This window comes from Dipteris shenzhenensis, chromosome 5, assembly GCF_047967505.1.
Source record: "Dipteris shenzhenensis isolate YYH24624 ecotype China chromosome 5, Dip_SZ_1.0, whole genome shotgun sequence".
Taxonomy (NCBI): Eukaryota; Viridiplantae; Streptophyta; class Polypodiopsida; order Gleicheniales; family Dipteridaceae; genus Dipteris; species Dipteris shenzhenensis.
Window position 1 is genome coordinate 4,460,888 of NC_141600.1, and position 14,276 is coordinate 4,475,163.

Here is a 14,276-nt window from a genome sequence, read left to right on the forward strand (position 1 = left end):
CCTCAGCTTGCTCGTGGGCTTCAGAGCACCTTTGTGGGAGCACTTTCGTGGGCTATTTGGGTCGCCGTACAACTCGTGCTCCACTCGTGCACTTTGCTTCGGCTCGTGCATTCTGTTCCACTTTGTTTGTGCATTGCTCCAGCCCGTGTACTTTTCTAGCGTACAGGTTTTCTTTGGCATACAACTTTTCGTCGGCATACAACTTTTTCTTTGGCATATGGCTTTTTCTTGGCGTACAACTTTTCTTTGGCGTACATCTTTTCTTTGGATTGCTCAGAGCAGTCAGAGGCATTTCCCATTCCGTTGCATTCTTCTTTGCAGGTGCATTTACAGTCAATGTTGTTTTTGCAGTCAAGATGTCTCAAAATGAGAGCTTTGGCATTATGATGACTGAGGGTGATAAGTTGGAAGGATCCAACTATGCCTTGTGGTCATTCATGCTGAAGAACATTTTGGTTGGCAAGAACTTATGGGATATTGTGAGTCGTGATGAGACTAGATCTCTTGTTGCTAGTACTAGCTCATTCACTACCACCACTTTTGCTACTCCTGCCACCACTTCTTCAACTTGGTTTTCGATGTTGCTTTTTGAACCTAAGCAAGACCAATCACCTTCTTTAAATTCAACTGCCCTTTGTCAAATTTTGTCGCTCTTCTTTTAGATGATTTTGCTTTTAAGCTGACTTGTGATCTGCAAAAAACTGTCCATCAGCAAATCCTTCATCCTTTCTTCACATAATCAAATGTGGCATTGGCTTCCCATAAACTTTACATGAGGATGAATGAATGGTGTTGCTATAAGGAAACTCCATCATAGGTAAGTACCTTCCATAAAATCTGTGGATGATCCAGCACTTAGCTGTGCAACAACTGAAGAAAGACTTTAGTAACCACTTTGCTTTGGCCATCAGTTTGTGGATGGAAAGATACTGAGATGACACATGGTAGGGGCCATAAAAAATCAGTGCTACCTTTCTAAAGACAATTTGCACCAGCTGGCTCCTGAGTGTAACAAATGCCAGATTCTATAAATGACCTGTAGTTGGTGCAGAAATGGCACAACAAGTACAGAAACAATCATCAACTTTTACTAACTATGATCTTCTAATGGGCCTCCCTTAGGATCTGTTGGTTATCAAATGTTCTTCTGTTTCTTGTCTGGTCGTCTTTCCATGACTAATAGTGCATCATATCTAGAGTCTGATGACCTTCATAATTTACTTTACGCTTCTCAAATAAATGATAGGAATATTGTAGTATATGGCTGGCTTCAGTTTTAACACTGAGAAAAGTAATATATTCCATTCAACACAGTATTAGAGAAGAGGTGGGAGAGCGATCTACTTCCCAAGCCTCCACAAAAACCCCAAAAATAACAACACTGATGAGGTGTGAGACGAAGGTGAATCCCAGTCCTTACTACAGTTCAACAAAAACTCCACAAAAAAGCCTGCACTTCAAAGAGGAGGAGCATGATGCGAAGCCCTGAAGACCTGCATTCCCTTCCAGCAAGACGTGCCATTTTTCTATCTTTCCTCCAGCATGACGTGCACACACCAGAAGTGATCTCAAGGGAGCATATTGTGGATGCTTGAACCATTGAACTGCTTGGAAGGAGAAAAAGTTAAACTGCTTGGATGGAGAAAAAGGCCGAAAATGAACTGCACCAGATGCAGAAAAAACGGGGGGCACCACCATTGATTGTGTAACAGGCTGGCAATTCCTTAGTCTTGTAATGATTTGGGTTTTGGTGCTGTGCAGTTATATGATCGTTTCTTTTTGCAACATTATCCACTCGTGTGAGTTTTTAAGGTTACTCGATATTCTGAATGTGTTGTATTATTATTAAGCAAGCACGAACAAAGAAGTTTTTGAATGTGTACAGGCTGCTGCTGTTGGTGGGCTCCTATTTCGATGTGAGATGTGTCCGAACGCTTATTGTGAAGATGATCTTCCTCCAGAGGTAGTGCTTTATAACAGACATGCATTATAGCACACATGCCTTTCAACATATTCTAAAGGAGGCCTAGGTGCATTTTGATTTTAATTTAGAATGGTTTTGGCTGATTCGGTGAAGTTATTGCTCGTGTTCTGCTTGGGAATGCATGTATTCTTTCTGTATAAATCATCTCACAACTCCCATGTTATTTTCCCATATCTCCACTAATTCCCACTTGAGCAAAATAGAATGATAGAATTTAAGTGTTGTTTAAAAAAGTCATTCGGCTCATTCGCTCCATGCCTTAAATTGTTTCTACTAAGGAGTGAATGGGGTGTGTGTAAAAACCTAGGAAAAGCCCTCGTGGATTGCAGATGCAAGGGCATCAATTGATGAGTTCGACTTTATGCAATTGGGGAGTATGTGAATCTGTAATCTCACATAGGCAATATAGTCTAAGATCAACATTGCAGTTGAAAAACAAAAATCCAATCTATAAACGTAGCTAGTTTGAAATGAGAACCTCCTCTCTGTAAATAGAGGTAGGCCAATCGTAGGTATAATCCTACACAATGCATGTCCAAAGGCTGTCCCACTCTTTTGGGATTATCTTTGGATGACAACTTTAAGATAAAAAATCATATAGGGGGTGATATGCCTGGCATGCTTTATGGAAACCATTGTAAATAAGGTGCTCGAGGAGGTCACTTCTAACTAAAACGGACTACCCACCAACGAGGTTACACGTGTGTCCTTGTTCTATTCAAAGCACGATGCTTCCAAGTGATATACAAGGGTCCCAATGCAACAGTCAGAAGGGACAAATTCTATTGATTCTAAGAGAGTACTATGGTCATCAACCCTTCGTGTTTCTAAACATTGTTAGCAGATATTCTTTCACAAAGATGTAAACGAGGAGAAAGGGCTACTTGTAGTACATATAAAATCCTTGTAGGAGACACATTTTTAAAGGTGCATATGTGGATGTTGATGATGAAGACACAGCATCAAGTGATCAAGGTCTTGACGAATATGAAGAATACGCAACCTCAAACAATAATGATGCCATTCACAACAAGGAGGTGATATAGAAGAAAACGAGAACAATTGTGATGAAGTAACATTGATGAGAGTAAAAATGTTAAGATTCCAAAGATACAACTTTCAAAAATTGAAAATGAGGAAATGTTGCTAAATGAGATTGAGGAGCTTTGAAACAAAATGACTTGTTGTTGCCTTCTTTAGATATCAACATGGTATTTCTTAGCAAATGAGATAAGAATTGAGCTTTGTACTTCCATATGGAAGATGCTCTCTACTAGAGGATATTGTAAATCAGAATGGATCACATAATGGAGATGTGGACTGAGGCAAAAAGCAACTAATTTGATTGATATATTCAAGCAGAAAAGTCCCTCGTTTAATAGGCTAGGAAAGCCCTCTCTCTCTCTCTCTCTCTGCTCCTCCGCTCCTGCCCCTCTGCTCCTGCTGCCCCTCCCCGCCTGCAGCTCCTGCGCCCGCTGCCTCCTCCACCCCTCTGCCGCTCCTGCTCCTCCTCGCTGCCCCTCTGCTCCTGCTGCTCTCCCCCCCCCCCCCCCCCCGCCCCGACTGCAGCCCCTCTGCTCCTGCTCCTCCCCGTTGCCCCTCCCTGCCTGCAGCCCCTCTCTGCCTGCAGCCCCTCCACTCCTGCTCCTCCCCGCTGCCCCTCTTGGCTTTCCCCGCCTAGCCTCGCCACTACACCCTACTACCCTCAGCTAACCTCGGCACCCCCTCAGCCCTCCCCGCCTACCCTCAGCCCACCTCTTGCCCCGCCACCCCTCACCTCTCCCCTCCCCCGCCCTAGCCTATCATATCACTGCTCCTCCTTCCTCCATTCCCCTCCACATTCACTCCTCCTCCACCCCGACCTACAGCTTTGCCTCCTACCCCCTCCATTGAGCTCTCCGGCTCTCCGCCTTGTTTCAGCCCCCTGGGGGTTCCTCCCGTCATTGGGGGGGGGGGGGGTACATGCTCCCGCTCCCGCTCTTGCACTAACACTAAGACCTACACCGAACACCGGTCTGTCAAACGAAATGGGGAAAGGTGGCAAGGATACGGATAAAGCCGCCAAGAAAGACGACAACAAAGCCAAGAAACAAACACAATTGAAACTCGAAGATGTAAACACACGTTACAACCGCAGTGGACTGAGTGGACAGCAAAGCAAAGGCAGGACCCTGTTTTTGTAAGGGTTATACACTATTCTGTAGTACTTGATCTTTTTCTCCCCTCTGCGTCTCAGTTAGCCCACGCTCCCACACCCTATTGGGATCGCCTCCTCTAGGCCACTATCATCTCCATACTGCACCCATCTCACCCGGTCATCACCTAGCCTCCAGTCTCATCCTCACACTTTCATGCCACAGTCCTTTCAGTTTTCGTTAGAGCATGGGTGAGCTGGCTCTTCAAAGGCTTGGGAATACTTGTTAATGGAGGTCTAGAGCATCCGAGAGCACAAGAGGGAGCTGTCACACTTCGCATAGGAGCAAACACGCTTCACCCAAGAGCAAGCATGTCTCATACAGGAGTAGTCTTAGGCTATCCAAGACCAGGCTGATCTTATTCAGGGGCTCAGACAGGAGATCTCACAGCTCTGACAGGTCACTGCTATACCTACAGTCCCAGGGAGCACCCTAGTTGTGGAGGCACAAATTGCAAGCATGCAATCTGCCATTGACAAGATGTCCAGATGGGTCGACGTAGCCAAACAGGAACCTGCAAGGGTAACCGTTTCGGCTACCCTCCTGTAGCAGCAGCAGAGAGCTAGCAAGGCTCTCAACATCAGAGTACGTGGGATTCTCCGCACTGAGGCTACACCGATGGTAGATGCGTAGGTCTTCGTGACCACTACCGTAGGGACGATTGAGCACAGGATTGAGAGAGCATGGCAGGTTGGGAGGGACCCTAACCGAGAGCAGTCTCTTATCATATGGTTCCATGACACCCAGGAACGACTTTTGGCTTTATGTCATAGGTCAGTCTTACGAGACCAGCCAGCGATCTCCATGGATGACAAACTCACTCTACTACAAGTTGAGGAGAGGCGTTTTCTATTGCAGCAGCGGGATGATGCCCACAAGGAGGGAAAGTGGACAGTAGTACGAGATGAACGACTCCTTACAAGTCCCTGTCGGGCATCCACCTCTCCTCCCGCATAGGGAGGCGGGGTCTACGAGACCCAGACATCCGAGCCCCTATCCTGTACCATCTGGAATTGTAATGGTAACTTATGGTCAGAACCAAGGAACTTCTCAGAATCCTATACAAGTCACGACACAGTCTTTAACACAGAGACACATCAGAGTCCAGAGCATCCACTACCAATAGTCAGCGGGTATACATGGGAGTTTGCCTACAGAGATGAGACGAGGGATACAGGAGGGACTCGACGGTCAAGAGGAGTCGCAATCCTTTACAGATCCACACTTTTGGGGGCCATCTCAGTGGAGCAGAGAGATTCACACTCCAGGTTTCTCTTCGGCACATGGATAGCCAGGATCTGTTTATTGCAGCTTGCTATTTTCCCTCGAGACCTCCCGCTTTGCCAGAGATATTCGAGGGGAGGATGAGACATCCCCATTTACTGCTCTTTATCAGTCCATTGTTGACTTCTCTAGCCGTGGGAAGTCCTCCTAGTTGGGGACTTCTACGCGAGGACAGATGCTCGTCACGCACCACTCCTCGACTTCACAGATTATTCCACTATACAGCCAGACATTGACCTTGAGGAGTCAGGTATGCTACTAGTTTCGGCTGACAGACAAGGATCGCTCATATTTTATGGGCAGGCCCTATTAGACCTCGGCAGGATGGATGATCTCATCATCTATAATGGTCTTGACAGATGGCCCACATCAGGTGGCTTCACGTGCTTTTCACATGGGGGAGGCTTCAGTGTTGTGGACTACATCTTGGGATTCCCTACCTTCACATCTCGCATCACTGACTTTACCGTAGCACCTCTCCCCCTAGGGGCAGATGATACCTATCTTTTCTTTAGCATTTCTACCCCCGCCGCACAGCACTTTCTACCTCGTTGAGTTCTTACTCCACCTACCATGATATACGCTTTGATCGCGATCACTCACCTACTTACTCTGGCTGTCTGTACATACTTCTCGCATACATTGACTTTATATCCCTATTAGAGGATCGTGTTGCCCTAGTCACTCGCTCACTACACGAAGCTGCTCTTCACGCCTTCCCTCATACCACCCGCTCCACCTGCCCACTATCACCTGGGACCGTATTCTGTAATAATTGGTACGATGATGAGTATAAGGCTTTATGCCGTCAGCTCAGATTCAAAACAAAAAATAGCCTTTCGAGCGAACTAAAGACGCTACACGAGTACCATCGTCTGGTATGGGTAACAACTCTAAGGACTTATGATAGAGATTTCTAGAGGGACAGTCCCCCCTACCACTCACTGACACTCAAGTGTGGTCTGATTATGCACACATGTTCTATGATATCCCAAATTAGCCAGTCCCTAACCTATCACATATGCCACGTCCCACATCTTGTACCCTCTTCACTTGGGGGGGTAAAGGATGCCGTAATGAAACTTCATAATGGCCGAGCGAAGGATCATGAGGGACTATGCGGTGAGTTCATTGCATATGGGATTAAGCTCCTAGCCTCGATCTTAGCCAAGCTATTTAATGAAAGCTGTTTGCTTGGGGTTTTCATGCAATTGGACCATCAACACTATCTCACCCATCCACAAGACAGGGATCCCATGAACTCGGAGAACTATGGGATCATTATGATTAGCAGATTTGTAGAGTGTCGAGGACTGAGAGCAGCGGGACAGGCCGGTTTCAGGCGGTATCATAGGACCATGGACTATGCATATTCTTGCGCTCCGATGTATCATCGAGGAGGCGAGGGCACAGAAGCAGAGGGTTTACTATTGCTTTGTGGATTTTCGCAAGGCATTTGACACTGTTCCGAGAGCCTGCCTCATACGACGCCTACAAGATTTGGGTTACGACCAGGAGATCATTTGGGTTGTCATGGCACTTTATGAGCGAGTTTCAAGCAGAGTTTGGATAGGATTTGGATGGACATACAAGATCATGAGCACTATCGGGGTCAAACAAGGGTGCCCATTATCACCTACCTTGTTTGGCCTCTACATCGACGAGCTCGAGATAGTGATGCAGGCACAGGGAGGGGTAGGTTGCTCTCTTGCGGGCATGCTGATCCGGATAGCACTTTACGCAGATGATGTGGCTCTCTTGTCTTCCTCAGCAGAGGGGTTCCAGAGACACCTTGACGCACTACAGTCCTTTTGTGAGTCTCGTGATTTGAAGATCAACTTGGGTAAAACCAAGGTTATGATCTTCAATACATCTCGAGCCGTCATGCGTAATGAGCATTTCGCATTTGATGGGTCCCTTGTTGAGGTAGTTTCATCATAGACTTATCTTGGGGTCGTCTTTTTCGGACCCATCTTCACTATGAGACCGCCAATAACAGTCGGATTCTACGCATAGGAGGATTACCTGTGGCCTGGTAGGATGGGAGCATGGCAAAAAAGCTGGAACATGTCACAGAAGCAATCCTCGAGATTAAATGGGACTCAAAAGATATTGTTGGTGTCCTCCAACAAGGGACACAAGCCCAATTAGTTCTGAAGGACATGTTAGCAAGAAGCAAAATTCTCAAGCAGACCAACAAGTTAAGAGGCACCAAGATATGAATATCAGAGGAGCTCACCCTGTTGCAGCAACTCAAAAAAGATGTGGAGATAGAAAGGCCTACCGCGCTCCTTGCTCACATCCATGGGTCCCATCCTTCCAGATTTCAAGCCAGGGATTGGATGCTTGTGGCCTTATTGGAAGACGTAGCTCCTCACCTGTCAGATGTACACTTACTTGATCAAGGCTTCTTCCAGGTGGTTTTCGATTCTCTTGAGGCCACGGCTTGATGTTCGAGGCTAATCCCTTGGTGCTAGCCTCTAGGAGGATCTTTCTATCACACCTCACTCTGGGTTTTGATTCTGTTGAGGAGGACAGTCGGGTCACATCTCTTTTTATCCAACTACCAGACCTTTCTCAGGTGTACCATCGGCATCTAGCCACTATTGGCATAGATTGCTCCCCTTCCAACCTTGGCTTCTTCTTTAGCGGAGGCGGTTAAGGCCCATGGGGATGCCTAGAGTTAGGATCATTGTCTCTGAACCTAACATTGAGCAACAAGATGGATTCTTTCTTGCCAGAGGATAGAGATTGCAGGCAGACAAGATCAATGCAGGATATGCAGGACCCACGAGCACTTTGCTAGAGACTGCCCAAGGAGGAAAAAAATACCGAAGAAGTCTTCAGGTGCAGCTCCTCCTCATACTGCTCCCTTGGCACCCCTTGTTCGTCCTGCAACGCATGGTACTAGACAGCCAGCTTGTTCAGCACGTCAAGGACCCCTGCGTCCTCTAATCTGTTGCCCCTCGTCGGGTTGCGATTAGGGTTGTTACTCCACCAGCACAAGAGGACACCTCTCATGACCCGGGGTCATCTTCGATTGTTGCAGCTTGACATATTCATGTTTTGGTTGTGACTAAGGCTCCCGTCGCTGAAGTATCCTGGATACATCTCAGGTATACCTGAAAACTATATCATGGTTGCACATATCCATCCAAAATGGATATAGCAACCTATGATAAAACATGGGAACATAGGACAAATATATTTTTCCAGTTGACAGTCGCTCTCGAACATGATGATAATGAAGCACTAGGTATCTCGCAATAGCCAAAGCAGTCTAGCTGTCCATGTAGATGGTAGTAGAAGCTAGCTAGCTAATGTCAAGATCTACGAGTAGCTTACCAAGCTAGACACACTCTACTGTAGCTGCGAAGGCTGCCCTGTATTCAGCTTCACAACTAGAAGTAGCAATTGTAGGTTGCTTCTTGCTGAACACTGTGACTTGATGAATGATACCCCGGGCTGCTAAGAAATCAAAAAATTCTTGGGACAAGTACTGACCCCCCTGTCAGTGCGGAAGGTCAAGAGTTTCTCCCCACTCTCATTCTCTGCCAAGGCAATCCAATGCTTGAAGCAAGAGAAGACATCTGACTTCAGCTTCATGGTATATATCCAAGTGAACCTGGTGAAGTCATCTATAAAAGTAAAAAAGTAATAATACCCCCGAAGTGATGCTGTCCGCATCGGTCCACACATCACTATGTAGGAGATGCAACTTCCTGGATACACCAAGGGTCCCGTCCTTGGGAAATGGAATCCTATGCATTTTCCCCAACAAGCAGCCCTTGCATACATGTTTTTTTAATGCATAGCTTATATAACAGCCTGTTGTGCAGATATGTCAAGATGATATAGTCCTCTATCAAGTGTTCCAGTGAGTACAATATAGTTGTCATACCGATTATCATAAACGGCACAATGATAACCATAAAATGATACCACTTGACCAATCCCTTTCACGGGGTATGCTGCATTATTTGCACAAGTGACAATGCCCCCTTTTGAACACCACTCAATGTGTGAAAGAGATTTTTGTAGGAAGTGATGTGCTTGGAAGCTATCAAAGTACCATTTTGAGGCAGAAACTGAGGCTGCAAAAGCTAAATCATGCAGAGTAGGATTATAATGACACTCCACAATAAATGCCCACTCATCATGAGCAAGATTGGGTGCATCTATATTTGTGACATTAGTAGCGGGAGTATTTGTGACAGCAAGACCTTGCTGTCCTGGCTGTCCCTGCTTCTTCTCGGAAGCAATACACTTCTGGCACTAAGAGATGTCATGACCTGGTTTCCTCCAATAATTGCAGCGTTTCTTCTTCTTCCCATTGGTAGGAGAGGAAGAGGATGAGGTACCAGATGTAGGTTTGGGCTTGTTGTACTTTTCCCCCCCCCTTTTCCTTTGTTCTTATGATCAGTAGCAAAGGCTTGATCTGCATGAGTGAAAGCAGCCTTGTTTTGGCGACTCTGCTCCTCTTGCAGGAGTAGGGTAACAAGTTGATCAAAAGAATAGTGGTTGGAGTTAACCATGGCCACTAGTCAAAGTGTTGTAGCAAATCGTCAGGAAGCCCATCGAGTGTGTAGACACAACCTGTGAGTCTGGTACAATCTCATCAACATTCATGAGTTGCTCTCTGAAGTCTTTGACCCGTGTCAAATAGGCATCCATGTTGCCTCCTTCATTTATCTTAACATTGTCAAGCTGCCTGCGCAAATAAGCAACTCTGGCCTCATTGCGTATTTGATAAGACTGGCCAAAGTGTCCCATGCAGACTTGGCTGTTTTGCAAGACCTAGTGAGGTATAATAACTCTCTTGCAACTCATGGCAATCACTGCATGTGCTTGTGCATCTCGCTGTTCCCAATGAATTTGTTCTTGTGTTGGAGGGTCGACGGTAGGCACGGAGGGAGTAGTGGTAGATGAGCCGGAAGTGGCAAAAGTGGTTGCGGTGGCAGTAGGTGCCTATGATGAAGAGACAGGTTTAGTCTCCGATCCAAATACAATTCTCCAAAAGTTCATGAACACCAATAGGTGGTGCACCAAGTACGACCACATGGGATAATTGGTGTCATCAAGCTTGTCCTCAGTAGCAATGATCCCAACAGATTCATGGTTTGCCATTGCAAATGGAAATCCCCAAAAAATAAAATAAAAGTGCCCTGCAAATGTCACAGCCTCAAGGCTATAATGCAAAGAGTTGGCTGGCCAAGTTTTTGACTGTTGGCTGCAAATATCAGACCAAAAAAAAAGACAGCAAATGTCTGCAAGCGTCAATGCCAAGATGGTTGTTACAAACACTGAGCAAAATGCACAAGCTGTTCCCAAAATGACCTTCAAGAAAATGTATGTCCAATCAAAGGATCCACCCCCTTGGAAATAGTTGTCCTGCAAATAACAAGCCCAAGACGAGGGGCAAATGACTGCATATATGTCCAATGTAATTCTGAGCTGAATTTATCCCAATAGTGGCTGTATGCCCCAAATTTGAAAGGACAAATGGCCCAAAACAAAGGGCAAATGCAAATAGACGCCAAATTTGATTTTCTCAAGCAAGTATCACTGCAAATGTTAGCAAATTGAGAAAAAGCTCCAAAGTTTGAGAGGGCAATTATGCGAAAAAGAGGGCAAATGTTGAAAAGCCCCAAATTTTACTGAAATTTTGCAAATGTGATGAAATCTCCTGCAATGTGATTGCAATGTCCTACAAATGACAATGCAATGTCTACCAAATGCTAGAATCCATCAGTGCTAAAAATAGCAAATGTTTGTATTTCGCAGTCACAATTAGTGGAAAAGTGCAAGCAAATCTGCCAAAAGCCTTGTCCTTCGCAAAATTGAAGCCCAATGTGACAAGCCCCAATTTCTAAAGCAAATGTGATGAAATCTCCTGCAATGTGATTGCAATGTCCTACAAATGACAATGCAATGTCTACCAAATGCTAGAATCCCTCAGTGCTAAAAATAGCAAATGTTTGTATTTCGCAGTCACAATTAGTGGAAAAGTGCAAGCAAATCTGCCAAAACCCTTGTCCTTCGCAAAATTGAAGCCCAATGTGACAAGCCTCAATTTCTAAAGAGCAAATTGCAACAGAAGAGGGCAAAAGCAGGAAAAGCCCCAAATATTTGCAAATTTCCAACTCTAACTACAATGTCTGTCAATGTACGTGAAATGCCCCAATTTGTGATAGGTCAAGCAGTCAGAGAATCAAATGAGACGACTAGATCTGCAAATGTAGCCTATAAAATGAAAAGAGGGGCTGTACAGAAAATATACGATGTTGTACGACAGGAATTCCTAAACCTAGCGTACTGCAAATATCCAAGTGTATGGCAGATTTCTGCCCCTTTACGACAGATGGACGGATAGTGTACGGCAGCTTGTACGGTGCGGAGGCTGTAAAAATAACTACACGGACTGTTGGTGCCTTGTACGGGACAGGTGTCGCACAACAGATGTACGGCAGTACGGCACTTGTATGAACGAATCGTACGGTGGAACGTAGATGGTTGCACAGATCTGCAAATCTGTACAGACGACAAGATGCAGACTTGTACGAACGTGTGTTGAAGGCATTATGGCACTGACGTAGGAGATGTACGGTTGTTTGGCAGCATGTGTTGTGACACACAGGTTCTTATGCAGAATGCAAATACACCACATATTCACGCTTCAGTGCAGATGTACCAATTTTTGGACAAACTTGTACGAAATTGAAGCTGGACGATGGAGTAGCAGATAGCGAACACTTTCAAATCTAGATTGCGGGAAGCAAGTGCCATACCTGTGCCAAAATCAGATAACCAACTCTAATACCATTGTTGGGTACGGGAAGCAATGGAAACGGAGTGGAATCCAAGGGAGCAAACAACAAGCTGAAGCAAACGTGACTACTTGCAAATGGATAATGAGAAGTACAAAGGAACATGTTGCCTATATGGCCCCCAAGTCAATCATATGGTTGACCAATGAAGTCAACCTAAGAGCTGATTGAGTCCTAAGACTAGCCTACAAGGCCATACCAGGGCTAAGTGCTAATAGGTGGTACATGCATTTCAGTATCTGCATCTTTTCTCCCCTTAGTTGTTGGACACGAAGTCATTATCCCCTCCAAAGCTCAATGGATCTTGCTTTTGATTGAGGGACATAAGGTTGGTTTTCTAAACCTATATGTCCCCAATAATAGAGGGGATCATGTCCTTATGGGGAAGCAGCCGCTCTCCTTGACCCCATTGCAGATTCGTGGGTCATTGGAGGTGATTTCAGTATGGTGGAGTTGCCTTAAGATAAGAAAGGGAGTATAGACAAGGTGGTATTCACTTGTTGGAGAGAATAGCTTGGGATGCCTTCCCATTCCGGTTCAGTGGCAAAGATACATGGTTTGATGATGCCTTTCACACACAGCCACACTCTCTCCTATTTCGTGGTCGAATAGGAGACTACAGACGCCCATCCATGCATGGATTGATAGATTTTATGTTCATGATGCTGCACGTTTTGCTAGATGTCTTAACGGCTTTTAAGGAATACTTGTAAATCTAACCATCCTGAAATAGGTACTTCGCCGATTGTATTAAGGATGCCATCAACAATCTTGGTGAAACTACCTATTGCAAGGTCCAAGAGCTCCACATTGACACGATTAGTTAAACTCCCTTGTTAACTATTTGCCAAGCTCAAGAAGGTTAGACCTTCAACATGTTCAAGACCTTCTGAAATACAAACTGATTTATCTTAGTAGCTTACATTATTATTTACATGCTGTACAAGAAAGATGAAATGTCATGAATTGTGTGGACAATATCACGGCATATTTTCCACTCCTAAAATTAATTCCATTCACCGTTGGAAAGCGATGATATGTGAGCAGGTCTTGCATCATCGAAGTATGTTTACAAAAATGAAATAATGTAGCAACCGAAATAAAAAATGCCAAAAGACATGTATTATAGTTGTAACCGAATGTTACATTCCCTCCATCCTTATGCCAGAAAATCTGATTTGACATAAAAATTAAAATCTGATTCCACAAAAAATGGCAAACAAACATTCCCCATCCAAGCCAAGGATGAGATCTTAAGTATGGATGACCTCGAGAATAGCTGTGGAAATTGTCCAAGGTCTCATATGTGTTAAATGAGGGCTGAAAACAAAAGCAACTCCTACAAAAAATAAAACATAAGGCAATAGAAGAAGGTTCCTCAAAGAAGTGGCAGAGTAACACAAGCTTTTCATTATAGTTAGCCACAACCACCATCTCTGTAGAGGGCCACCAAATTAATCTTTCTCGATATATATTCCTTTGTCCTTGGATTTATCCTTTAGGTGGGACTGCTGGGCATCAAACCTAAATTTGGCTGTATTCAATTTTTTTGACAAATAATGGCTGGTGGCTCCACTGTGCAAGCTATGTCCATTGGTGTTTTAAGGTTTGGGAGCCTAAAATGTGCATTATGGGTTGAACTGAATTTAATAGTATATATATAGATGGTTCCTTCTTTTCACAAGGGAATTAGAAACTGTGGATGCAAGTCAGTCCTCGTATTTTTTATCGAAAGGGTCTAGAGCTTTATTCTCATTGTGCAGAACAGCAAGGATCATAGATTTGAATCAAATGCCATCAAAATTAATATTAAGCATGCACCAATGTAAATAAAATAATGCAGGCTGAACTAGTTGGTGGTTGTGAACGGTTCCAGAACCTTGGTCAAATGCACCCTTCCCAGGTGTGATGTAGTACTGTTTTTTTGGTATGAATCATATAGGCATCATGTGCTCTCATTTTCTTTAACATTACTGGAAATTTATT

General features: G+C 44.7%; 1 protein-coding gene across 1 annotated transcript in view; it reads left to right on the forward strand.

Moving 5' to 3' along the window:
- LOC147901527 (chromatin remodeling protein DDM1-like) overlaps positions 1-14,276 on the forward strand; it is a 128,085-nt gene that overhangs the window by 112,955 nt on the left and 854 nt on the right. Inside the window, exons 29-30 of the mRNA XM_087375035.1 lie at positions 1,886-1,963; positions 14,134-14,193. Of these exons, the coding sequence (XP_087231161.1) occupies positions 1,886-1,963; positions 14,134-14,193 (138 nt within the window). The remainder of the gene's footprint in view (positions 1-1,885; positions 1,964-14,133; positions 14,194-14,276) is intronic.